This window comes from Candoia aspera, chromosome 10, assembly GCF_035149785.1.
Source record: "Candoia aspera isolate rCanAsp1 chromosome 10, rCanAsp1.hap2, whole genome shotgun sequence".
In the NCBI taxonomy this organism is placed as follows: Eukaryota; Metazoa; Chordata; class Lepidosauria; order Squamata; family Boidae; genus Candoia; species Candoia aspera.
Window position 1 is genome coordinate 21,859,420 of NC_086162.1, and position 26,915 is coordinate 21,886,334.

Genomic DNA, 26,915 nt, shown 5'->3' on the forward strand with positions numbered 1-26,915 from the left:
GTTAGATTGTTCCCCTTCAGTTCGGTAATACAGCCTGCCCGGACTTGCGTTTGGTAATTCTGTGTCTCCTGGGTTACCATTTCTCCGGTTTCTTCCCATGCCCAGCAAGTGACTCGGCCTGGCCTCCCCGAGTCCCACCTCACTCACTCACAGCCGCCCAAATGCCTGGAGACCCCTTCGCATCCCGAGGAGCCCAGTGACCTGGAGGAGCTGGAGCAGTTCGCCCGCACCTTCAAGCAGCGGCGCATCAAACTGGGCTTCACGCAGGTACCTACCCAAATGCTCGGCCCAAACTAGGCAGAGTAAGATGTTGCTCTCCCTAATGAAAGAAGAATAGATAAGTGCGGAGTGAAAATGGTGTGAAGTTGCTCATTTCTTTGGTGCTTTAAACCATAACAATGTATGTTACCTTCTTCCTGGGTGTGGAATCCAAGTCAGTCAAAATCACCGAGCACGATAACCCCATGACAAAGCCAACTGGATTCGGCTACCTGATAATGTCACCAAGACGAGGAAACTACGTCTTGCCCTTACATAGCATAGCCATGTAAGGAAGTCGTGCTGGACAAGACAAAAGTCCTGTCTTTTCTAGCATTATGTCCGTCAAGTATTTAAGGCAGCCTTTTTCAACTCTATGATCCTGGAGGAACTCTTGAAATATTTTTCAGGCCTTGGGGAACCCCTGCCCATTCAGGCTCAAATAGAGGCCAGAAGTTACAAAATTACTCTATTTGTTTCATGGGTAGGCCTGTATCTGTGCACAAATGGTGTTCTTAAACTAAAAATAAAGAATGAAACTTATCTCTTTAGTGTGAAGTTGCCCAAATTTGAAATAATTTTTTAAATAAATCGTGATCTCCCAGGGAACCCCTAGGGACCTCTTGCAGAAACTGAGGGTGCCACAGAACCCTGGTTGAGAAACCTTGATTTAAGGGAAGCAAGGTATAATTGCAACCATATCCTTCCAGTTGTCCTCCACCAACTGGAACTGAGAGCTAAACTGATTCTGGAAGGAATACACAGTGGTGACAAAGGAGCACTTTGAACTTTTTGTGCCCCTCTTCCTTCCCTTTGAAATCGCTGGATGAGGTCAGGTGCACCTGGATTCTGTTCCTGCTCTTGATGGAGAAGGAGTCTGCCATCTAAGGTGCTCTGCTCTGCATCTTCTCCATGTTTGTGTCACCTATTCCATCTGTGCCCCAGAATCAAATTGGGGATTAGAATGAGGAACGTGCTCTATAGTGAGATGGGCTGTGCAGAATCCTGGGCACTTGTGATACCTGCAAGCAAGCTTCTGTCCCCTCTTTCAAGTAGTTCTTCAGGTTGAAACTAAAAAAAAAAAGGCCTTTGTATTATTCTAGTTAAAAAGCACCATTTTAATTAAACCAAAAGCAGACAGTCCACCAGGGAAAAAAGTGGAGATGGTTTAAACGGTGAGAAAACTTGTTCCTTGTAAAGAGTGACGTGTGTAATTTGAAGAATGTAAGCAGAGGGAAGCTGCTTGCTTTTTTATGCTTGTTAGTATAAACCTGAGGTTGCATCCTCCAGAGTGTTTTGGATGGCAGCTTGCATTACCCTGGATACCAAGTGATACCTGGGGTGCAGGGGTTTTATCTTTCTAAACCTATGGAGGGCAGAGGCTGATTGTCCATGGTCTACACTGAAGCTTATATGAAATGCTAAAAAATAGGTGATGTGAAAGCTAAAACTCTCAACAGTTTTGCTCAGTCTGTAATTCTCTGTTTGCAGGGAATGGTGGAACGCACAGCCTTGGCCTACTTTCAATAATTGCTTATCTCCCCTTCCTTCCCTTCATCTTCCACAGGGTGACGTGGGCCTGGCCATGGGGAAGCTTTATGGGAATGACTTCAGCCAAACAACCATCTCACGCTTTGAGGCACTGAACCTCAGCTTCAAGAACATGTGCAAACTCAAACCTCTTCTGGAGAAATGGCTGAATGATGCTGGTAAGGAAAGACAGTCGCGTGTGATGAAGCTGAATCCTGCTCAGGATGGCCTGCCTGGGAGGGAAGGAGTGTAGGGTTGTTGAAAATGCCGGAGAGGGACAGAAAAGAGAATTTTTGGAGGTGCAGGTGGTAGAGAGGAGAGATGAGGGACTAAGAGACCCCAAGGGGTCTTAAACGGTGAGAAAACGTGTTCACTGTAAAGAGTGACATGTATGGCTTAGCATGAAGTATGGGCCAAGCAATGGCCTTCCTGGTCTGAGGCTGACAAAATGCAAATAGGGTAGCACAGCCCAAGTGGGACTGAGTGGTGGGCTTTATGGCCCCATAAAGGGTAGACTACCCCCCAAAGAGAAGCTTTTTCTTGTTTGCTCCATCATCATAGGATGCAGTTATACATAGTTACAATCAAGTGGAAGAGAAAGGGAATGCCATTTCTGGAGATGATCAAGTTTGATGAAATTGGGCATTTGGAAAGAGGCAGATAGAAAGAGAAGGGTTCGAGTCGTATAGTAGACGTGCCTCATGAGCGTTACTCGAGAGTTGAGTAAATGTCCATCCTTGGCATGTTACAGAGACAATGTCTGTGGACTCCACGCTTCCCAGCCCCAACCAGCTGAGCAGCCCCAACCTTGGTTTTGATGGGCTGCCAGGCCGACGTCGCAAGAAACGGACCAGCATTGAGACCAATGTCCGCTTTGCATTGGAAAAAAGCTTTCTAGCGGTAAGGAATTCCCTACAAAGAAACATCATTTCTCTCACCCCTTCTCTCCCCAAATTAATATAAGTTATGCCATGCAGTGGAGAAGAAACTTTAAGTTTTCACATGTGCTGCTTTCTTTAATGCTCCCACTAAGGTGTGCGATTTAAAATTGATTTTGATCGATTTTATCCATTCTTCAGAGTATAAAAGAAATACCCAAGTTGTTCCCCGTCCTTCAGCTGTTCACTTCTCCCTAGGAATGGATGCTATTCTTACACTTCTATATCCCCCGACAGAACCAGAAGCCTACCTCAGAGGAGATCCTACTTATTGCCGAACAATTGAACATGGAGAAGGAGGTGATTCGTGTCTGGTTCTGCAACCGCCGCCAGAAGGAGAAACGGATCAACCCTTGCAGCTCTGCTCCCATATTGCCTGCCCAGGGCAAGCCTCCTGGCTATAGCCCTCACATGGTAAAGTCCCACACTTCTCTCATGCGTGACAATCTGTCTCAGTTGACCTCGTCTATGGCTTTCCCATGCTATATCTCTGGACATTTGCAAAATTCCCTTGAAGGACATGTCTTACATTATTTTTGCCTGCTATAATCTTGTTTAGTATTTCCCATACCCCTTTCTTTGCCCTTGTTCTACAGCCCTGGATGGATCATATATATCTGAATATATCTGACCTGCCTCCACATGTCACATAGTTGCCCATCTTTCCTCCTTGATATGTCATTCAAAGGAATGCCTATCTACCTAATCCTTTTGCAGAATTCTGTCTGCCAATTTTATTTACATTCACTTCACCTCCAATCCTGTTGTGTTTACATACTCCTGACCTTCTCACTTGATAATTCTTATATATGGTAGCAGCTTCCTCAGCCCTCCTTGTCTTCCTGCCTGCCACCCATTAATCAATGACTCCAGACAGTGTACAAGGATTAAAACAAAGAACATGAAAAGCAAAACAAGGAGTCAGTCATACAAGGGAAAAACTGTAACCACCAAAATTCATAAATATCCCCTTCATAGCAGATTCATCCCATCCTAGCCTGGTCTTCAAGGCTTTTTTGAAGGGCAGCAGTGTCAGGACTGTTTGACCTTGGTGGGAATGCTGTTCCAGAGGGCAGGTGTGGCAACAGAGAAGGCACGTCTCCTGGGACCCACAAAGTGGCACTGGTTAATAGATGGGACCCAAAGCAAGCCTACTCTGTTGGATCTTATGAGAGGAGCAGAAACATTTGGGGAGACAAGGTCCCTCAGATATTCAGGCCTATGCCACATAGCACTTTGTAGGTGACAACCAGCACCTCGAACTGCATCTGGAAGCCTACTGGAAACCATGCAGCTCACATAGCAAGTATTACATGGGCATACCAAAACATGCCCATAATTACTGCTGCATTCTGGACCAGCTATAAGTTCTGAGTGGTCTTCAAAGGCAGCCCTATTGCTATAGCCCAGACCTGAGATGAGAGCATAGGAAACCATGAAAAACTCTTCTCATTCCATGAAAGAGTGCAATTGATGCACAAGATGGATATATGCAAAGGCCTTCCTGGCCGCAGCTGCCACTTGCTCTCTGAGCAGGAGTTATCAGTCCAGGTAAACCCCCAAACTGCACACCAGTTCCATCTGGGGAAATGCAACCCCGTGGAGAACTAAACTTGGGAAGTCCTCAGAGCTGGCTAGTCCATGAACCCACGGCTACTTCATCTTGCTGGAATAGCGTTTAAGCCCGTTCCTCCCCATCCAGACCCCAACAGCCTCCAGGCACTGGTACAAGGCTTGGCAACATCGCGTGGTCAGCCAGGGGTTGAGAGATACCGTTGGGTGTCATCAGTGTGCTACTCACTATGGCCGATGCCCTCTTGCCTTATCTCCTCCTTTCAACAAGTCCTAAATAGTACTTTTTGCAAGTCTTTCCTGCCCCCTGGAGGTACAAGGGAGAAAGCTTGCTACATATTTCTATCCGTTATGTCTGTGACAGGTTCTTGTCTCTATGTGTATTTTTGTGCTGCATCTCCTCAGGTGACCAGCCCAGGCACTGGCACAAGTTTGCCCCTCTCCCAGGCTTCCAGTAGTCTGAGCACAACAGGTACGCACTCCCCCTTTTGAGGAGGACCTTATTTTCCCTTCCTTTACTTCCTCCTAGAACAATTTACTAGGGTGGAGTGATGAGAGCTTGTTGGTACTCTGCAAAATTGAACTCTTGTTAGGCATAGGAGTATAAGAGCATCCTGAACTTTGACCCATAAAGGGTTGAGGGATTTTTGAGATTGTTGGGACTCTGGACTGTAAGAGGGCAGAACCAGGGACTGATCGTATTGGAGGGGCCACTTGGACATATTGGTCCTGGACCATTGCTGCACCCACTGCAAGATCCTGACTTCAGGGATATTTTTCCATGGGCTGAGAGCAAATGCCCTACAAGTGATGAACATGAGATATTCATTAACCAGCACAGGATGTTCTAGACCAGTGTTTTTCAAAGTTGGGAACTTTAAGATGTGTGGACTTCAACTCCCAGAATTCCCCATCCACACATCTTAAAAGTTCCCAAGTTTGAAAAACACTGGTCTAGACATTCTGCAGCATCTCCCTATGAAACTTTTCTTCATGCAAAAAATAACAAACACCCAATACCCTGGCACAAGATGTAGTGATAGCCACTAGAACCTGGTACATCACCAACACTGCCTATTTTTTAAAAAAATAATTCCCCGTAAGATAGACAAGAGTTGAATGCAAGCCAAAGCACACCAGAGCTTTGCATCAAATGCTGGGTTTTGTGTCATAATTCCATTCTAGAATTAAGAGCAAAGATCCACAGTTGCAGCCATCCCTGGTGACTGTGTCTTTAATTGCCCATCCCAGCACAAAGTCAGAGATGATCCAGTCTCACTTGAAACCTTCTCCTGAGTTTCAGGAACATTCAGTAGCCAAGCCAAGTCATTGGGCAGAAAGGCAGGATATAAATGGAATAAATTTTAGACATTACGCCGTTCCCTTCCACTGACTTCTGTGTGGGGAGGGTGGTGTTGCTACTAAATAAAGGCAGACTACCCAGCTTGGGGTTCTCTGCACGAAGCCCCTCCAGATGAACCTCCCTTTTAACTTCCTCTTCTTATTTTGGGGGTAGTTACTACCTTGTCCCCAACAGTCTGCTCCCTGACCCCCAGTCGGACAGCAGTAGGAGCAGGGGGCACCACCCTCAACTCGGCCACGCCACCCCCAAGCAACAGCACAAATCCCAGTCCACAGAGCAGCAGTCATCCAGCTCTCAGCTTGCAAGGCCTGAATCCCAGTACAGGGTAAGTGGCAAGACTGGAAAAACTTCTGGTGGGTCAGGCTCCTTAAGAGGTTGGAGGGTGATCCTGCGTAGAGCTGTACTGGAACCCCCAGTTCTTTGAGGAGTTGAGTCAAGGGGTGTAACTTCTGGGTTCCCTTAAGGCCCCCCAGCCACTTTTTTGAAAAAGAGGTTTGGGGTTCTTTACTGTTCTTAATACCTCTGGTTTTAATTTGTGGGTTTATTCTTATTGTGAATCTCTGTGTGCCTTCAGTAATTGACAGTATAATACAGTAGACTCTCAGTTAACCGGCACCCATGGGGACTGGTAGATGCCAGATACATGTAGTTTCTGGTTTCTTGAGAGTTACTATTAAATTTTATTTGAAGTATTATTTATTCAATGTTTTGCCCGTTGCTTGAGAGTGAGTGCCTACTGAGTAGAACTGAGAGTCTACTGTATTATTTATTTGAATTTTTTTGCCGGTTTCTTGAATTCTGGTTAACTGAGAGTCTATTGTTAAGTAGGTAAGTAAATCAATCCAAGGGAAGAGAAAGATATAAAATCCACCTTGACTCAGCCATTGGAGGTTGGATCCTATTAATACACTCCTGGACACACCTGAGAGGAAAAATGGGGGTGGGGGTGAGGAGAGCATGATCCTCTTTTCCACCGCAAAGCCCCCCACTTTAACTTCCTGCATTTGGTTTGATTGCAGAAGCACAGTGCTAGGGGTGAATGCAGGGTTAAACACAGCTCTAATGGCCACCAACCCACTGGCCACCATACAAGGTTTGTGAAAAAAAGAAGAACACCCATGATGTCATCGCTGCCATTCACTCCACTGGCTTGCTTGTGCGAGAGAAAAAATATATGAAGGAATGGATGTGAGGTTGTGAGGTTGTACATCATGTGCACACCACGCATGTGATTGCTGCATGTCTGAAAAAGTTTGGGAGATATTTGTTTGTGTCTCTGGGAATGAAGTAATCTGGCTGCTGCCCAGTTGAAGAAATCTTAACTGATTATTGGTAAGAGTTGACTATCTGTAGGTTAAATCCCTAGATTTCTTTTAACTTGATCGGTTTTTAGGTGACAGCCAAAAGTTGCAGTGGGCGTCATTCCAAAAGCAGCATTTTCTCCCTCTCCTCTCAGACGGAGGATGGTGTTTGTCACCAGTAATTTATAGAACTCCTTGTATTCAGATGGTTTTCTAATGTATTTGGCAGCCCCGCTGGACTGGGCGAACGAGTGTGCATTTGTGGGCAATCCCAGTCCTCTCCTTGTCCAGAGCGGGACCGTGAAGAGTCGGCTTTTCGCTCCAGCTCTTCATTCGCCTCTGTTGTTGGCTCCGCTCTCAGCAGAGCTGTCTTCAGTTCACCATTTCTTCTCTGGAAGCCAATTTTATTAAACATTACAAATTAAAAAGATAAAAACTAAAACGAACTAAGAAAAATAAAAGAAAAAAAATAGAAAGGTCAGGAAAAAAAGATAGAAACGTCAGGTAAGGTCCTCCAACAGCATCTCCGGTTTCGCTCCAGGTGGAGATAGATAATTGGGTTCATCTGTGTGATTTATTTATTTGATTTAATGGCCACCTGATTCCAAAACAACTCTGGGTGGCTTACAATTAAAAATAGAAAAACAGTTAAAAAAAGAACCCATGTGTCTGGGCAAGCCACACATATTGATGATACTTACCCAAGTATGAATGACCTGCTCCACTGGCTTCTTATAGACGTTAAATAAGGGCCAAGCCTTGTGAAAGGGGCCATAGACTTGACTGCTTATCCCCCACCAGGGGGCAGTCCAGAAGCATATAACAGATGGTGATGTCAAAAGCAGCTGAGAGGTCCAGGACAAAGGGAGATGCATTCACACCATTCAAGTGCTGACAGGATCATCCACAAGAGTGACCAATGCCATTTCTATCCCACACCCTGGTATGGATCCTGACTGCAGAGAACCCAGATACAAGTAGTCCTCACTTAATGACCACAATTGGGACCAGAATTTTGGTTGCTAAGCAAAGCGGTCATTAAGTGAAGCCAACCTGATTTCATCTTTTTTGCAATGGCCGTTAAGTGAATCACTGCAGGTATTAAGTGAACCATGTGGTTGTTAAGTGAATCACATGGGTCCCCATTGATTTTGCTTGCCAGAAGCTGGCTGGGAAGGTAGAAAATGACAATCACGTGACCATGGGACGCTGTGATGGTCATAAACGTGAACTGGTTGCTGAGTGCCCAAATCATGATCACATGACTGTGGGGACATGGCAACAGTCGTAAGTGTGAGGACTGGTTGTAAGTTGGTTTTTTCAGCACCACTGTATGTCTGAATCATCACTAAACAAATGGTTGTTAAGCGAGGACTACCTGTAATCAGCTTCACCCAGGATCTTTTGCAGTTGGAATTCCACTGCCTTCTCCAGAATCTTTCCTCAGAAGAGGAGGTTGGGACTGTGCAGATAGAAATTGTCTAACACAGTGGGGTAAAGAGATGGCCTCCGAGAGAGAGCACACAATCTCCTCTTTCAAGGAGGCATTTATCGCTTCCTGAACCCATTGCCCCACCTTCAGTGTTACACACTGAATTATGCCTCTTCCCCACATCTTGGTTTGGCCTAACGGATAAGACTGAGATTGCTTGTGAGCTGCTGTGCAAACGTAGTACAAGTGTGTGAGAGTGCAGCAAGTCAGTGGAGTTCCCCACAACCTACTCTCATTCTTTTGGGGTTTTTTCTCCATTCCATCTTGAATCTGCATATAGCAGAAGGCATCACGCTCCATTACGCGCATCTTTCACATCATATACGTCTTCACATACCATGTGTCTTCTCTGTGTGAATCATGTTGGGGGAGAGAGATGGTGGGGCTGTGTGGGACAGGGAAATGCCACTTCAATTATCGCTGTCTTTTTGGTAGGGGAGAAGAGCCCCCATGGGGGGGACCTCCAAGGTTTGTTTTGCAAAGAGAAGGGTCGTTCCCTGCGAGATTATCCTTCAAGAGGGCAGTCTTGGCTCGGTCTCTCCAAGGCCACTGACAGGAAGCCCCTGCAGATGTGGCCTAACCACTGTTTTCTTCTCTCCATGTAGCACTGGCCAGTGGTGGAAGCCTGCCAATTACCAGCCTTGATGCCAGTGGTAACTTGGTCTTGGGTACCAGCGCAGGCACAACTGGAAGCCAGAGCATTGTGACCTCACCGCTCTTCCTCAACCATGCGGGCCTGCCTTTGCTGAGTGCTACCCCAGGAGGCGTGGGGCTGGTATCAGCAGCTGCTGCCGTGGCTGCTTCTATGCCTAGCAAGTCCCCTACTCTGACCTCCTCCTCCTCCTCCTCCTCCTCCTCCTCTTGTTCCTCATGCAGCTCCTCCAGTGACATGGCGCAGACAATGGGGCAAGTTGGTCCTGGATCCACTGAACCGGATGCCAAGACGGAATGAGGGCTCAGGAGCATCCTCGCTGCCTTTTCTGACACGGTGGGGGTAGCCAGGAGCGGACGTACAAACCGACACGTGAAACCAAAAAGAAAAAAAACCAAACAAAAACAAAACCACCAAAACCAAACAAAGAATTGTCAGCAACAGCCAAACGAAAAAAAACCAACGAACCAAAAAAAAAAATAACCTAAAGCAAACAAACAAAGCAAAAAGGGAAAAAAAAAGGAAGAAACCAAAAAGAATTCCCCAAACCTTTGGCATTCATTTGTTTTTCCCCTCTGCAAAAGGAGACAGTCAATGGTCTGTTTGATTTTTTTAATGATTTATCTTTTTCATCTGCTCGTTTCCTGGACAGTACCAGAAAGGAAACCGATAAAATGGGGATAATTTTTTTTTGTAAAAAAAAAAGAAAAAGAAAAAAAATACTTAAAAAAAACCTTTAAAAATCCTTAAGGGGAATACAAATCTCACACCAAAAATCACCAGTTCTAGCTTCACCCAAAGCTTTTTACAGACTTTTCTATCTTCAGTGTCTGGTCGAATGTCTTTCAAAATGCTTTTATTTATTCTTATTTATTCTTTCTCTTTTCCTTGGATCCAGAAGGGGTTGGGCAGGAAAAGAATAGATTGATTTAATTTCAGGATCTTCCTATAAATAGTTTCTTTATTTTTTAAATTGTTCACAAATGTTTCTGCTTTTTTGCTGTTTTTTTTTTTTAAATGAAGCAAATGAGAAGCTTTATACACGTATGGGGTTTCTTAGAAGAAATGAAGGCTAGGATTTTCAAAGGCAATAATAGAAATCAGACACCAAGTTCCCACTATGGAAACTGGTTTCTTGATTGATGTCCTGCAATTTTTTTTTTTGCATTTCTGCTTCTTTTTGTTTGCAAAGGGGTTATTAGATTACTCAGCCATGTCACAGACTCCACAAAAGGACTTTGTGATCACAAAATTCTGATTACTTGCCAGCTCAAACCTATGTTAGCTATCTGGGGCTTGAAGTAAGATGGTGGGGGGAACCAGTTTACAAAATTTCTTTGCTAATGACCTTTCTGAGATATTGATGTATTGCAAGCATGGGATATCTTGTGCATCAGACTCTAGGCATTGCAACGCCTGTTTCTGTCTCTCTCAAAAGCTCCCCATTCCTGTAGTGAGGATGGTATGAGTTACATCTGGCTGGAATTACTTTATTAATGCTAGCTGGGCCACTCAGAGGGTATAAAATGCAAGTACTCTTTGCAGGACATGAGGCATTATTGAAAGTCTCAGTCTTCAACTTTTTAAGGATGGGCAGCACTAAATCTGTACTTTTTTTCTATCAGCTTGAACCTTTTCTTTGCTAGCTTTAATTTTTCTATTGAGCTTAGCTAAAAAAATTTTTTTTTTTATTGGTTTTGACTGGGGTTAGTATTGGGTTATTTTTCTGAAAACGGGGGATGTGTAATTTTTATTATTATTATTATTGTTATTAGTTTTATATCTGTGTTCTGAAAAAAATACTCATATTCCAGTGCCTGACAAAAACCAAAACAAAAAAAAAATGGGAATTTCAGCATTCTTTACATTTTCCAGAAAAAACCAAAAATTGATAGACATCACTACAGAAAACAACAAAATGAAGACCACTGGGGAATATAAATAAACGCAAACCACAGAAGAGGGATAAAAATCTCCTCAGTAAGTGGGTATCACAGAGACTCGGAGGCGAGAGAAAAACTTTTAACCAAAAATAACCAACCAAGCGAACCAAGGAAACTAAAAGAAAGAACCACAAAGAACTGTAATTGAAGAAGAAAGGATGAAAATATGTGGGAATAAAGGGGAAATCTTTACTTTCTCTGGTTAAGACAAAATGGCTCAACCATCTTTCTCTGTCCTGAAAAAAATACCTCATGGAAAGTTGTGTTGAGAAGCCAAGATTTTATAAACGGCAAAGAGACAGATAAATAAATAAATAAACAAACCAAATTGACCGAAGTGGGAGGGCAAGATCAGAAGATCCTGTAATTGTTCTCCCGGAAGTCTGGAGAGCTTTAAAAATGGCTTCTCAAAACACTTTTTAATTTTTTTTGTTTCTAAACTTTTTTTGTACATTTTTTTTTCTTGGTCTTCTTTGTTTTAACTGGATGGTTTGGGATTTTTTTTTTAAAAAATGTGTTGGGGGGGTTAGTTGATGTGTTGGGGGCTCTTTGAATGTCTTGTCTTTTATTTTCAACTCCTGCGAACCAAAGTCTTGCTGTTGCAGAGAAGGAAGTTAGCCATGGCATACTGCGATCTGGTAGAAAACAGAAACCAAACAAAAGGACAGAGTTAAAAAAAAAAGATGAACAAGCAAACAAAAAAGGACTTTGAAACCTTTCTTGAAGGACAAAAACCCTCAACCTCATTTTATCTCCTGCTTTTGCTGTGCTATAGCGTTCAGGTGGGTTTGAGATAACAAAAAAATACTGTGAAACTTTCCAAAACAGAAACAAACCAACAACAACAACAACAAAACCAGGAAACACCTAGTTTAAAAGACTGACTTGAAAAAAAAAGTTTTCATCCCATTCTGTGCGTGAGTGAGAGAGAAGCGCCGAGTATTTATTCAGACCTTTTAAGATTTCAGTTATGGTATAATGGTGGACATCTGGGGGAAAAAAACCATTTGGGAGAAATATTTCTCTCACTTTCTCTCTCTCTCTCATGTGCTACTGAACGTGTTTCTAGGTGGAATGTAACTGTTTTAGTGATATTTGTTATTTTTCTTTCATTTTTACTTTTTTGGGGGTATCTATTTTTTTTTATAGAGAAAATTCTATGTTCCGCTTTATCGCTTCTTACTGTATTAAGAAAAAGACAAAAAAACAAACGCTAAAGGTTTGCAACAAAAAAAAAAAGATAAAAAGGGGAAAAAAACTAAAAAAACAACAAAAAAATACCAAAAACCAAAATGTGTTGTTTTTTTTAAAAAAAAATTGATTCTAGACCAAAAATGACCCTATCTCCATGCATGGAGCTGAGTGGTGGTTGAATGGCATGGAGGGGAACAGTCAAGATTTATAGGGCAAGGAAGGATGTTGGGAAGTAGGTTAGATTGCTGTCAACCTGGAAACAAGCGTTAGCTTTTTCAGAAAGTTGAAAAGGTTTGAAAGGGGGTGCCTGGTAATTGCTCCCTCTTTTGCCTTCAAAAACCAGCCAGATGTTTGACCAGAGATGACAGTGGGACGAAAGGAAGTACGCAGAGACAGGCCGTAGAAACAATGCCTCTCTTTCAAATCACATCTCTCCAAAGTTGTCTAGCGTCAGCTTTAGGAATGGAGATATGGGAGGTTACAACTACACATTAACCATGGGGACATCACTATCTCCCCTTCCCTCCCAAATTGGTGACTACGTAAGGCATTAAACATAAAACTAATCTGGGTATAGGAAAGGATGTGTTGAGGTTGATTGATTCAGAGCAAAACTAGCTGATGTTCAGTTCTAACTTGGCCAATGATTTTATGTGGCATGATAGTTCAGAGTCCATAACCAAGTGTACCTCTCTAGTCCATACACTTCTTCAACTGGCTGGTTAAAAAAAAAGTTAGAAGATGCTGTGCCTTCCTCTTGGAAAACAGTTGCATCTCTTCGTTCTGCTGACCTCCCCACTCCTAGAAGTTTTAGAATGAGGAAGGAAATAAAGTAAAACCAAAGCTGTAAAACCAAATATTTGCTCACACGCCTCCGTGCCAGTGCCCGACCCAGGGTTGGGGGGGCACAAGGGAGGGGAGGCAGGCTAAACCCCCTCCCTCTCCTTAACAGTGCCAAGACATCCACCACAAGGCTCTTTGGAGATAGCCCGCCATATACCTCATATACTTTAATGATAAACCAAATAGAAAAGCTTTATTAAGGGTGTGTGCTGTACAGGTCTGCTTGGGGCGGTGGGGATCAGGCGCAGCATCCTCTCACCCCGTAGAGGGAAATCAATAGGACAGCCCAGGTCCGATGAAATCTGGTCTATTCAGTTTAGCTTCCAGGGTTCTGTGGATATTCTTTTTCTATCAACTTGGAAATGGACAACATGGTTAGAATGGAACCATGGTAAGGACAGAAGACTGCATCCACAAAGAAGTGGAAAAAAACACACTCGGGGCTGGACATTGCTCTGTGGGCCTTGCTTACATAGAATTCTGCCCTGATGTAATGGGCACTCCGTACACCAGAGTAAATTGGAGGATAGCTGTAATTCTGCTGTGGTGCAAGAGCATGCTTGTATCAAAGGAAGTTGAAGGTGGGCTTTGTTTCACACTGGACACGAATCTCCTTTAGAAATTTTGACTGGGATCATGCTTAAGGTCCAGTGGAGGGTTCTCTCCCTTCCCTGAACTGACTTCTCCAGGTTGCTTTCTATCAGCTCTGACCAGTATTGAGGTTATGAGAAAAGGGAGTATCATTTATATGCCCAGGAGGGTCATTGGTCAGTTTGATAGCCTCAGAGGAGTGGATCAAATGGGCTGGCCTTTGCATGAAGGATGCTGCACTAGACCCCAATTTCTTGCCAACACCACCCCAACATGACTCGCCTGTTGCTGTAGCTGACCTGGGAGCAGTGGAAAAATCGTGTGATAACTTTGCCAAAGGTAGTTAGTTCCTAGTATTCATTTTTTTTTAAATTTTTAATCTTCCGGGGTCTGATCCTGTCTTGTTAATTTATTTGTAACTGTGGGGCTTAGAAGTGACTTGAAAAAAATTAATGATGATGATGATAATGTAACAAATATTCTGAGTGCTTTTTTAATTTGTTCCTTCATTTGATTCTGTCGTGGTTTTGTGTTTTTTTCCCTGTCTTTTTTTTAATTAAAAAACAAAAACAAAATAAAAATCTTGCAACCAAAGATGAGTTGAAAGGAAATTGAAAGTCTGTCATGGTGACTAATTTGTGGCACAGAAAGGGAAACATTCTAATCTGCGGACCAGCAACATGGCACCTGGAAACAGTACCGTGCCCACTGACAGGACTTTGCCATCTGCCCAGCTCTGAAGCCTACCTGGTTTGTTTTGGTTCTTTTAATTAATAAAAAGGAATGGGAAGCTGGCAAAGCACCAGCCTTCAATGTAACCTGTATTTTCAGTCATGCCTTAGGCCCCAGTAAGACCCCAAAGCTATTATTGGAAAATAAAGTGATCTACAGCTGATTACTTTGTTTGCCTTCTAATATATGGATATGTTGTTCTACCACTTCTACCATGGCAATCTTTTTATGAGAGGGATAGTGTTTATAACACATCAACATTCCAGATGTGCTCCCTGGTCCAAAACTCTTGTGGACCCCTATTCTAAAGGATCAAAAGTATTGGGGGGAAAATGCTGCCAATCTTACCTCCCATCACTGACTTCTGGCATTCCCAGTTCCTGTGCTGCTGTAGCACCCCAGTCTTTCCATTAGGCTATTTGGCAGCTTGGCAGCTAACATCTTCCATGATTTTTGTTTCTTTTTTTGCTGCAAAATCAACAGAATAGGAAGCGGGCCTGAAGGCTGGAGGCTGACTTGGCACTCCTGTATTGGATACCTGGAGAGAGGGCTCTTTGGTTATTCTGCGTTCTTGCAACAGCTGCTGTGGGATGATGGTGGACCTTTGCAGAGTGGCCCTCAAGACTTGGGAAGTAACAACTGTGGCTTTGTAGAAGTGCCCAGAAACAGAATTTAAAAATTTTAAAGGACAGCTATTAACAACAAAAGAAAACAGAAATAAATTTCTGTGTCTACATTCTTGTTTATTGTTCGATATTTCAAATTAGCTCTGAAAGGAACAAGCTTTGAAAATGTGTTCGTATGATCTCTGTCTCTAAGGATGTTTCTATCAAATTGTATACCCAGGTCAAATTTCCACCCTGGCATATGAAACCATATTGGTATATGGTAAATTCAAAAGCTGTTTAAAAGCATACAAACACTACTGTACCATTTTTAACTCTTCTGCAGGCTCTTTAAACAAGTTTTGTGGTTCATCATCTCACCCAGTCCTAAAACATTTGTCATAAATTACATACCCTGATTTCTGGAATCCCAAAATTGTGGTTAAGTTTTTTTTTGTACAGACAATTCCCATTAGCCATACAATTGTTAACGGCGTTCCGAGTCGTCATGCTGGCCACATGACCCGGAAGTGTCTATGACAACGCCGGCTCCAAGGCTTAGAAACGGAGATGAGCACCGCCCCCTAGAGTCGGATTCGACTGGACTTTACGTCAAGGGAAACCTTTTTATACAATTTGTTTAAAGAGCTGGGAGTATTAGGTAAGAGTTGGTATGGTGTAGTGGTTAAGGCACCAGGCTAGAAACCAGGAGACTGTGAGCCCTAGTCCTGCCTTGGGCACAAAGCCAGCTGGGCAACCTTCAGCCAGTCACTCACTCTCAGCCCTAGGAAGGAGGCAATGGCAAATCACTTCCAGGGACTAGTCCGGGAAGATGGTAGGTCAGGATAACTATGCTCGAAGGCTGGCCATATTGGCTGTGTGTGTGTGTAATATGTATGTATGTATGTATGTGTGTGTGCATACATATATATGCAGTATATTAAAGTCATGTGCATGCAACCTCATTAACAGCTTTTTAAAAATGCCTCATGCAAACACAACTGGAAAGTGGATTCATACAAAATTAAGGCAGAGATTTCTTCCGTATAGAACACAGACATTTCTTGTCTCATGATTGTTATAGGAAAGATTGCTGAACAATCATCTTTTCAACCCCACTTCTAACTCTAGCTGCAGTTTCAGTGCTTTCAAGGGCTCCATGTGACCTTTGAGGCACAACCGTTGCTTCCATCCAGCTCTTTATCCTGACCTACCATCTTTCGGTCGCTCACCTTTTAAAGAAAAATTCAGTCAGTGACTTTGCTAAATCTTTGCATGGCGATATTTTATAAGCTTTCTCCATTTTCTTTCCTGTAAATGTATACTGTATCTTCACAGAAAAATCCAATTGTATTAGCATCAGCTTTCCAGTGTGGACTAAAATACCACCGAGGATTATTCTATCTTTTATTTAAAAGTTTCTTCCATAGACAGGCAGACCTTTTTCTTGTTTTAGTGCTTCTGTAGAGATTAGAGATTCATTGTTTATCAATTAGTCAATTTCTCTTTCCTGCTGAGGGTTGGGGATTAATAACTAGTTTCCTTTAACCCCCCCTTCTTTTATTGTGAAAAAGCAGTTTTTCATTATAAAATAAAGGGGAAAAATAAAAGAAACAAGTAATTAAAGCTGCCATCCCCCCCTTTGCAGAGAACAGAAGCACTCTAATTAAGTGGTAAATCAGCAGTAATCCCTCAGCAAACTGAACAAAAAAGCAATGAAACAGGAACAACCTGCAAGGGGAAACTTAATTGCAGAGAACCTTTGCTGAACTGTGCTTGCAGATGAGTAAACATTAAAAAAGGATCTCGTCTCCGCAGAGCGGCATTAGTGGATAACGTAAGTATGTAGTCCTGCATGTAGTCATTGTAATTCTACCTGCAGCTGGTTGAGAGCAATCCAGGTCAGACACTTTCCCCAAGTGTCTCCACATGAGGCTTTTTGTGTACAATTGTGTACAAAAACAGAATTTACAGGGTGTCCTAACAAACATGTTTTCCCATCACTTCTGCCAATTTTATTTTCTTCAACTTTGAAGCACATTATATTTGGCAGTGCATGGACCAGAAAGAACTACTGAACCCTACCAGATGGATGGGGATAAGATGCCTCTGCAGCTGGACCTGGACACCTCCAGCATTGCTTCAGTGGCTGCAGTCTGGTTGGGCCTTGTTTCAAACAAACAAGAAGTCCCAGCGGCTCCCAGGGAAACCATGGCTCTGTTCTGTCTCCCTGTGCCCTAGAGGCAGATGGAACATAAGGTGTCCCTGATTAAGTGCAGGCAACCCCTGCCCCACCACCAGATACGTTCTAGATGCAATTAGGATCTGGCTGGGGTGAGATCTGGGAGATAGTCCTTTGGATTAGTATGCAAAGCGGAACAGATGGTCAGGTGCAAAGCTCATCATAAAAGCACTTGAGAAAAACTGATTTTGGAGGGAAAAGAGTGAACAGTGTCACACCCCAGCTCATGTAATCTGCAAGTTGTCTACACCTTCTCATCAAGAGAGGATTAAAGGATTGGTTGTATCAGAAGGCCAAGGCACTAGAAAGGCTAGCGGGGGCCACTGCAGACAAGCCTCCTTGCTAGCTATTAAGCCATGAGGTCAGTTCAGCCAACAAATTCTGAGCCTGCTGTCCCATGGTGGCAGCCCAATTGTTACTGTTTGTCCTCAGGCTGGCCTGAGAATGAGAGCTGGGAAATAGGGTATGTGATAGACAAATTCTCCAATGAAAGAGAAGCAACCCACGACCATGGGAGGAATGCACAGGAAATTTCATTCCACCTGCTTGTAAAGCCCATAATGAGGGGGTGGAACTAAGCTTGCCATTTCTGAAAGCAGTGTTTCCTGTGGTTTCTGATGTGCTGCTGCTGGCTTGCTAAGGAGCTTTGTAACTCGAATGTGTGTATTTAGCAGCAAAGTCACAGTAACATGATAGTGTGGTAGACCACAATGTCAGGAGGACAAGTTGGAGCATGCATCGTGTATGCCAGGAGTGAGACACTTAACACACTGATAGGACAATGCCACACTTCTGTTCCATATTACTACTTTAAATACTATGTAATATTTGTATTGCTTTTGCACTGACAAATACCAAATTATAGTAACCTGATTCAAAATCAGAGGTGCTTGCATCTTTAGTATTTATACAGAAGTGAGGATGTTTTTAAAATGTATCAACAACAAAAGACTGACTATTCCTACTCTTGAAGGAACACAAATATAAACAAATGGATTGCATCAGAAGGAAAATTTTAATAGCTAAACTGGGAAGTTGGAATAAGACTCAGTGGAAGAAACCTCAATCAGTCAGGGATATCCACAGGATGCGGTCAAAAAAGTCAGGATGGTGGCCATGACAGTGCAGTCAAAGCCCACCATTTTTTAATGTGCATCGTGTATGTGATACACATTAAAAAAAAGTAGGGCTTTGATTGCATGGCCACCATCTTGACCTTTTTGCCTTCCACTGAACAGATGTCCCCAGACTGAAAAGTTCTTCAAACGTTCTGTATTAAATGAGACACAATCAACAGCAGAGAAAGTATGCAGCACTACTGAGACATCATATTCCTGAGATCTATGATTGGAGAATGCCTATTAGACCATTCCCCATGATTCAAAGGCAGATTTGGCTATCATTCATCTCCTATCCCACTTGAAACACAGCATTTTCTGTACATGGAAAAAGCCAAGGCAAAGATCAGCCTTTTGCTTTCTTACACATTGTTTCACAGCCCCAATACGACCACTCCTTTCCAAAACTTTGAAAATACTTCAGTTCTTAATCACTCTGTTTTGGCTTGATGGGCCACAGGATCTTAGGAAAAGAAACTGATTCAAGCCAGGATCTGATACACATCTTTAGAAAAGGGCCTCTGGGTGAGGTTTTCTCTAGGTACTACAAAGATCAAGGAGCTCTGGGTTCTAAAAATTACTGTGAATGGTACAAAGATTAAGCGCCACAAGTCTGCAAAGGATGAAAAGACAGGAGGAAAGACTAGCCTTCATTAAGTAATTAACCTGCTAGGAAGGGGGAAGTAAGAGAAAAGTACATAATGAAAGTATGGTGCTCCAGGTATATACAATAAAGGAAAAAAAGTTATTTTAAACATTGCGCTCTAGGAAGACTACCGAGAGGTGGGGGAACCAATCTAATATCCTGGCTGAATGGCAAGAAACACATGCCAGATCTCTCTCTCTCTCTGAAACTGTACTGTTAGTAGGACAACCTCATGGTATTTCTCCACCACGTCAGATCTTCTGATCTCCCTTTCCAGTCTTTCCTTCGCGAAGCAGTCCCTTCGCTCACTTTCGTTCCATCTCCCTCCTCTTCTCTGGGAGCTTTCATTCGCCGGTCCTCCTCTCTTTTTACCCAACATTTTTCTTTCCTCTTCTGGTTGCCTCAGAGTCTCCCTCATGATGCCTATCAGGACCTCAGTTGGGTGACGGTGCAACGAAGCCGGGGAAAAAAAAGTCCTGCTGAGGAATCTCCCTTCCTTCTCCGTTTCTCCAAACGCAGAGCTGCAACTGGAGACCTTAAGGCGAAGCCTCTGCCCAAAGGTCTTCTTAATGCAACTGACTGACCTACCTACCTTCCTTCCCTCCCTCCAAGAAGTCCAGAGCGGCAGCCGGAGAACGGAAGAGCGGCCCTTCCGGCCCGCGGGCTTCTTCGCCGGGCGCCGCTTCCAACCGGGAGCGGAGGGGCGGCCGGGGAAGCCCTCGGGCGCGTCCCTGGCCCGGATAACGGTCGCCTCCCGCCCTTTGCCCTGCGGACCCCGCGTCCCCTTGCGCGGAGATCGAGCCGGCTGCCACGGAGATGTCCCTGCTCGTTGTTCTCAATAAACAGTGTCATTTAACGTCTTTCCGCGAGGCCCGCGCTTGGCCCGCAGGGAGTTGCCTCGCCTCGCGCCATCCCGGCCTCCGCGGCGCTTGGAGTCGCAGCCGCTGCCCACCGGGCGCCCGGGCCTGCTTTACTGACCAGCCCTAAGGGAGGATGTCCGGGTCGGTGCGCGAGAGAGACGGCGGGATAAACCTCCCGAACGAAGGTGTACGCGGAGGGCATTTGCTCCTCCGACCTCTGAAACGGCCAGCGCCGCCCTCACGCTCGCCCGGCATTTTGGTTCGGCCCAACTGCCACTCTCTTTTTACGCTCCCACCCCCCGGCCTGCTCACGTTGGTACAGCCCAGCCGGCCGGTTCCCTCGCTTTTCCTTTCCGCCCCGCCCACTTTCTCAAGGGGAAGGGAGCCGCCTGGCTCGGGCCTCGGAGCTACGTCATTACGACATCGCCCTATGCGAATCCCGACGGCTTCGGGCAAGGGCTCGCGCGCTGCGCACCAGCGAGGCCGCCGATTGGCCGAGCGTTGAGTAAGCCGCCTCCGGATTCGCTGCGTCCTGTAATCCAATAGAGAGACGGTTTGCTCGAGCAGGAGGGTGAGAGAGAAGGTTGGGCTGTGGGGGACAGAAGGGAGAAAAAGGTGAGGGGAGGGGGACTGGGGGAGAGCGCCCCTAGTGCAGGGGGGAACTAAGGGGGAGGGAGACAAGAGGGAGGCTAGAGCCCTCCCCGCCCTATAGGGGAGAGCGGCTGAGCAGCCGGGCCGCCACCCCCCGCCGGGGTGGGGGAGGGGAGCTCGGAGCGCGCAACGTGAGAGGGTGTGAGAGAGGAAGGGAGGATAGGTGCTCCCCCCACGCTGCAAGGCTGTGGGAGTGGGAACCCGCCTGCGTGCAGGGGAGGGGCAGAGCTCCCCGAGGGAGAGCGGGGTGGGGGTTAAAGTCGGCAGAGGGAGGAGGGGTCGTGCCCCCGGGCAGAGGCGAGGGGGAACAGGCCGCGGGGTTGCATCTGAGGATGTGGCTTCGGATCCCTGGAACTGCCCTGCCACGAAGGAGTGAGCCTCGAGGGTCCTGGGGGGCTCCTCGTTGCAGGGGAAGCGAGTGAGATGCGAGGTAGCCCAGGCTAACTGTAAAGGTGTGGAGGTGAAGGGACAGGTGAGCGGGGGTTTCTGCTTCGTCCGGGAGCTTGAGAATGAAAGGCTTGACGGAGAGTGGAAGTCCTTGATTCTGAAGGGTGGGTCAGAAGCCCTGACCTGAGGCCGATGAATGATCTGCAACCCTCTCTGCTGTCTTCTTTGTAGTCTTTTAAACTCAAATTTTCAGAAGGGACCTTCTGCTACGAAACGTGGTGCATGTTGCTGAAAGAGGCCAGATTGGATGAGTTTCTAGGGCCCCAAGTCCTTCTTGGACTGCCCATTGACCTAAGGCCTGGAAGGTATGTGAGAGAAACTAGATAAACTGTAATGGTTAGACCACATTTGGAGCATCGCATATGCTTCTGGGCACCAGGCACTGCTCTTTGAAAGAACATACAGAAGCTGAAGGGGGGTGCCAGAGGATTGCCATCAGATTGATAAGGGTCTGGAAACCAACAGTTAAAAGAGTTGGGCTTGTTTAGTTTGCAAAAGAAAATAATAAAGCGTGATGAAGTAGTGGAGTACAAATATTTTAAAGGGTGTAATGTGCGGGGTGGGCGGGTGGGACGGACTTGTTCTCTGTTGAAACTAAGAATAGGAGAAAGACCAAGGGACTGAAATTAGATTCAGGCTGAATATTAGAGGTAACTAGACAACCCTGTGACCCGTTGGGTCATCCTTAGAGAGAAAGGTAGTGCAGTCTGATGTGACCACAATGAACGTTAAATTTTGGGCTGACCATATTTTTTTTACTCCAATGCTGGACGATCCTGTGATCATCTAAGAAGAGTACATATCATAAATAGAAAAATAATTGTAGCGGCAAATGAACTTCAGTAATAAGTTAATATTAATATTTACTTACCTAAACAGAATGACCACAGGCAGGCAAAAAAGCGGGAGCGACTTCCGACTTCCTGCTGGCTTCCCCATTGACTTTGCTTGAGGGAAGCTGGCAGGGAGCATTGGAAATCACGATCACGTGGCTGCGGGGACACTGCAACAGCCGCAAGTTTACAAATAAAACTGGTCTGAACATTGTGGAAATTTCAAATCCATGGGAATAATGGCTCCTGGATTTTTTACGCATTCTTTAAGTTAGCAGACTTTAGGTACCTTGATTCAAAAATTGTTGTGGTATAATGCACTGTTTGGGATAACTTGAGGGTACAAACAGACAAACAAAAACACAATGAGAGTTTTAGTAATATATAGATTTCTGGGTTTTAAGTATTGTTAAGAAGTAGAAAAGTTAGTCTTGGAACAGTGGAAGACGCCTCCTTGTTAGCAGTTGTCAAATGGGGACTGGATTGCCACCTGCTTTGGATGATTTAATAAATTCCTGCACAGATCAGGAGGTTGGGCTAGATAACCTATAAGGCCTCTTCAGCATATGATATTATGATTCTCTGAGGCTAGAGAAAATAAAGTTGTGTCTTCAGGCAGCTGGCGGGAAAAGGGATCCTCGTGGATTTTAAAATGACTCCATTATAGTATTAAAAAGAGTTTTCTGTTATTAAAATAACTTGGTTTAAAATAAAATCTGAAAACAGTGCATTCGAAGTCTGCAGTTATAATCTGTGAAAAATAAATTGCTGACAGCCCTGCCCTGAAATTCATTTACCAATTGAGAAATTTCCTTTTGGAGCTTTTTGTGCTCCCTCCATGAGTTTTTATCATCCTGAATAATTTAGTATAATCTTGAAATGGAATTGGCATTCAGACTGATTGCTGGGGAACACTCCCAAATTAAGGAGCAGTAGTATGTTTAATAAGACACAGAGACAACGTCAATCTCAGGAGACAATATTGGATATGGCAGACAAATAGGCTGAACGGGAATCAAATAATGTTCTCTCTCTTCTTCATTGCATTGTTACACTTTCTGAAAGTCCTTGTTACAAGGAAATGACATCTTTAATATTTTATTTTTCATATCCTGAAGCAATAATGCATGGAAGTAAGTCTTCCAGACAAATCAGATAAACCAAACAACCCTTTCAAATAAACCAAGTAATAATTAACAGTTTTCCCTTTTAACCAACTGCAGCCCATAGTTGACTGCTGAAGAGTGGAATTCTGTACCCTTACTTGAGAGTAAACTCCAGTGGGACAGTCCATATTGAATGGTGCTGCTTGCCATTTTTGCTCTTACAACTCAAGCTTCTTGCTGGAGAATTTGCCAATGACCTTTACACTGTTTGTTTTGTAATAGGTATAATTTGGGAGACTGGTGTTACTTAATTTCAAAAAATCTCGGTCATCAATTGAATGGAGGAAGGTTTTTTTGTTGCTGTTTGTTTAAAGATGACAGTCATTTATCACAGCAGTTTGCAATTTGTGTGAAAGAGAAGAATGCTTCTGAGTAGCTTCCTGCCACCCATGGATTTGAAAGTACTTGCATTACAAATGGTCCTTTTAAAAGTCTGCATGACTGAGAGCACTTTTAAAATAATTTAATCATTTGTCCTCATCAATCAACCAGATATTCCAAGCACAGTCTCAATCAATCAGCTCCCTAATTTTTTCTCTCTCTCTTCTCAGCACACTGGGAACCATCTTTCATGATGGCGGAACCAGCCGAAGAAACTCTGTTGTATGTAGAGCACCGCTATGTCTGCTCAGAGTGCAGTCAGCAGTTTAGTTCCTTAGAGGATGCACTGGTGCATCAGCAGAGCCACATGTGCTCCCAGGAGCAGCAGTACGAAGTAGTGGGGTTGGCAGAAGCTGGGCTGATGGCAAGTGGTGAGGCTGGTCTCTATCAAACAGTGACTGTGCAGGAAAGCCAGTACCAGTGTTTGGAGTGTGGACAGATTCTCATGTCTCCAAGTCAGTTGCTTGAACACCAGGAGATGCACCTGAAGATGGTTACTCATGAACCAGAACCTTTGGTCAAACCTCTGAGTTCCAGTCAGATCCACTATGAGTGCACAGAATGCAAAGCACTGTTTACCAGTCAGGATGTGTGGCTTGCCCACCGTCAGAGCCACCGCAAGCCACCAGAGCCAGCAGCTCCTCCTCCTCAGAGTCAGGCACTTGTAAACCTGGAGCATTCGTACCGTAAGCCAGAGGATGGAGGAGATTCCTGCGGAACTGTGCAGTTATTGTTGTATGAGTGTGGTGAGTGTTTCCAGCTGTTTCAGTCAACCACAGACTTCCTAGAACACCAGGCCTCACATCAGGTGATACAACCAACCCCAGGGACACAAGTGAGAGAGTTGCCTGTATCTTGCCCTGCAGAGCCAAAGGAGTTGTTGCCACCAAGTTTAATGGCTGTACAAAACGGTGCTGTGCCAGCACAAATCCAGACTAGTGTCACAGCCACGGACCACAGTTACGAACTTAAAAACAACCCTGGGGAGCAGCCACTCCGCAAAGTGAAGCAGGCCGCTAAGGAATACTTGTGCACCGAGTGTGACCAGCTGTTTCCGTCGGCCCATAAGCTCCAGCTGCACATGAGGAGTCATCGGCAGGGTGCCTTCAAATGCCCGCTTTGTAGTAAGGTGCTTCCCTCTCCAGCTGCCCTTGAGAAACATCGGGAGGAGCACAGTGGGGAGTCGCGCTTCCTCTGTGTGGACTGTGGCTTGGGCTTTGGCACCGAGGCAGTGCTGTTGTCCCATCGGCGCACTCATTCCCCAAACCCCCTGTACCGCTGCACCTGCGGCAAGACTTTCATCAACATGACAAAGTTCCTCTATCATCGGCGCTCCCACAGTGCCAATTCTACACAGACCTACGAATTGCTTTCGTCTCCCCCTGAGGACCCGCCACTTGAGGAAGAGCCACCAGAAGCCTCAGAGCAATCAGAGAAAAAGCCAGAAGTGGTCCCGTTGGCCCTCATTTGTTCTGTGGACAACAGTGTCATGTCAGTTGACGGCGATGCTCAGGAGAAAAAATCTGAGTTCCAGTGCCTGATGTGTGGCAAGGCCTTTCCCAAGCAGACACAGCTGTCGCGCCATCAGCGCTTTGCCCACAAGATGGAGCGCCGCCACAAATGCTTGACGTGTGGCAAGATGTTTAAGAAGAAGTCCCACATGCGCAACCATCTCTTGACTCATACTGGGGAAAGGCCGTACCACTGCAAGGAGTGTGGCAAAAGCTTCAATTCGCCAGCCAATCTGCAGCGCCATCGCCTGACCCACACCGGCGAGCGTCCCTACCGGTGTGACATCTGTCAGAAGTGCTTCACACAGTCTTCCACACTGCAGCAGCATCTCCTGGTGCACAGTCGCCACTACCCTTACAAATGTCAGGAGTGTGGCAGCGTCTTCCACCGACCCTACCGCCTGCTCATGCACCGCTATCATCACACCGGGGAGTATCCCTACAAGTGCCAGACCTGCGGTCGCTCTTTTTTGCTTCGCCGTTTGCTGGAGGTTCACCAGCTGAGCCACACTGGCCAACAGCCGCACCGCTGCACCTCTGGCTGCGGAGCTGCCTTTGTCACCGCCGAGCAGCTGAAGGAGCATAAATGTGGCAAGATGAGTCGCCACTTCGAGTGCTCCGTATGCGGCAAGAAGGTTGGCTCGACGGTGCAGCTGAGGGCCCACGAGCGGCTGCATGGGGACATCCAAATCCCTGAGGGGGCGGAAGAAGAGCCGCCGGCGCTTGAGCCCCCCCCACCCCGGCCCCGCCGCCCCGCCTGCCCGAAAGCCTTCGAGTGCAGTGACTGCAAGAAATTGTTCAGCACGGAGACGTCGCTGCAGGTCCACCGCCGCATCCACACCGGGGAGCGTCCCTACCCTTGCCCGGATTGCGGGAAGGCCTTCCGGCAGTCCACCCACCTCAAGGATCATCGGCGCTTGCACACCGGGGAGAAGCCCTTTAAATGCGATGAATGTGGGAAGGCGTTCACTATTGCCGTGCGGTTGGCAGAGCACAAGCGGATTCACACTGGAGAACGCCCGTACCATTGCGATGCTTGCGGCAAGGCGTACCGTTCTTTCTCCAATCTCTGGAAGCATCGTAAAATGCATCAGCAGCAGCGCCTGCAGCATGAGCAGGAGGTCATGGCAGAGGCTGTTGCTGCAGCCGCAGCTGCTGCAGCTGCCGCAGCAGCCGCTGCAACAGCCACGTCCTCTGCCTCGGCGGCATCAAGTGAACAAGTCTATGGCAACACTGTGACCATTATGGAAACCATCCCTGTTGTGGAGACCATTGAAATCTACCCAACTGATGGAGGGGTTCACTTTGAGAATATCCAAGTGGAAAATGTCCAGATTGGGGGAGTTTGAGTTGGGCTGGGGGGAGTAAGGAGGGGCAGCTAGTCTCACGACGTGGATTGGGAGCTGCTGCTCTTTGGCTCCCCCTTCCCAGGCTTTGGTGTAACTGCAACAACAACTGCTCTCAGCCTTTTCTCCATGCTCCTGCTGCTCTCTGCATTCCTGGAATGTGGTTGCATCTTTTATTTTTCACCAGTTCTGCAGATGGGCTGGGTGTTGCTTTGTCCCACACACCTCCCACTCAGTTTCCTGAGATAGCCGTGCTGTTGGCTTGGGCACTCCATGCCGTTACGTGGTCTGATGCTTCCCTTCCCTTCTGGCTGATGTTGGGCAGTTCTTTCCCACTCAGCAGAAGGGAACGTTTTCTCTTACAACTTGGGCAACCCTTAGCCCTAGCAGTGCCCATGGCAACCTTCTCCACAGCTGAATCTCTCTCATGCTAATTTTTTTGTGGGGGTGGGTGGGAGGGTTGTTGTTGTTGGTTCCCTTCCTACTTGGGATCAACCTGGGCTGTAAATACCTCTTGGCTGAGTCTGCTCTGTTCACTGTCGGATTCTCTCCCCGTTTGCTGTTGGTCACCATCTCTCAGATATTGTTCACGATCCATGATAGCTTCTTTTATTTTGTTTCTTGCTAACTGGGCTCATTCCCATGGCTGTGGGAGCATTTTGTTATTTCATATTAAAATAAAATAGAAATTAAGTACTTG

At 45.5% G+C, this 26,915-nt stretch overlaps 2 protein-coding genes and 1 long non-coding RNA gene across 6 annotated transcripts in view; 2 read left to right on the forward strand and 1 right to left on the reverse strand.

Annotated features, from left to right (window-relative positions):
* Positions 1–14,043, forward strand: part of POU2F2 (POU class 2 homeobox 2) — a 31,577-nt gene extending 17,534 nt beyond the window's left edge. Inside the window, exons 9-16 of one of the 2 annotated variants that reach the window (XM_063312458.1) lie at positions 106–267; positions 1,826–1,967; positions 2,540–2,688; positions 2,964–3,140; positions 4,704–4,770; positions 5,815–5,986; positions 6,681–6,754; positions 9,060–14,043. In XM_063312458.1, the coding sequence (XP_063168528.1) occupies positions 106–267; positions 1,826–1,967; positions 2,540–2,688; positions 2,964–3,140; positions 4,704–4,770; positions 5,815–5,986; positions 6,681–6,754; positions 9,060–9,406 (1,290 nt within the window). In that variant the 3' untranslated portion in view covers positions 9,407–14,043. The remainder of the gene's footprint in view (positions 1–105; positions 268–1,825; positions 1,968–2,539; positions 2,689–2,963; positions 3,141–4,703; positions 4,771–5,814; positions 5,987–6,680; positions 6,755–9,059) is intronic. The other variant, XM_063312457.1, reaches the window with a different exon arrangement.
* Positions 11,166–15,201, reverse strand: LOC134503612 (uncharacterized). The gene is made up of 2 exons (XR_010068564.1): positions 14,758–15,201; positions 11,166–11,684 (listed from the first exon to the last, which is right to left on the reverse strand). It is a non-coding gene; the product is annotated as an uncharacterized LOC134503612 (long non-coding RNA).
* A 5,118-nt stretch (positions 15,202–20,319) lies between these two features.
* Positions 20,320–26,908, forward strand: ZNF574 (zinc finger protein 574). 3 transcript variants are annotated; one of them, XM_063311648.1, is made up of 3 exons: positions 20,320–20,495; positions 21,150–21,283; positions 23,529–26,908. In XM_063311648.1, the coding sequence occupies exon 3, from the start codon at positions 23,549–23,551 to the stop codon at positions 26,216–26,218; it is 2,670 nt and encodes an 889-aa protein (XP_063167718.1). In that variant the 5' UTR covers positions 20,320–20,495; positions 21,150–21,283; positions 23,529–23,548; the 3' UTR covers positions 26,219–26,908. The 3 variants fall into 3 exon arrangements, with proteins under 3 accessions (XP_063167718.1, XP_063167720.1, XP_063167717.1); XM_063311650.1 differs by lacking the exon at positions 21,150–21,283 and having other exon boundaries at positions 20,433–20,495; XM_063311647.1 differs by lacking the exon at positions 20,320–20,495 and having other exon boundaries at positions 21,048–21,283.
* The last annotated feature ends 7 nt before the right edge of the window (positions 26,909–26,915 follow it).

Bases quoted from the DNA above. Each gene is read 5' to 3' on its own strand.
- ZNF574 (XM_063311648.1), top strand. From the start codon at position 23,549: ATGATGGCGGAACCAGCCGAAGAAACTCTGTTGTATGTAGAGCACCGC.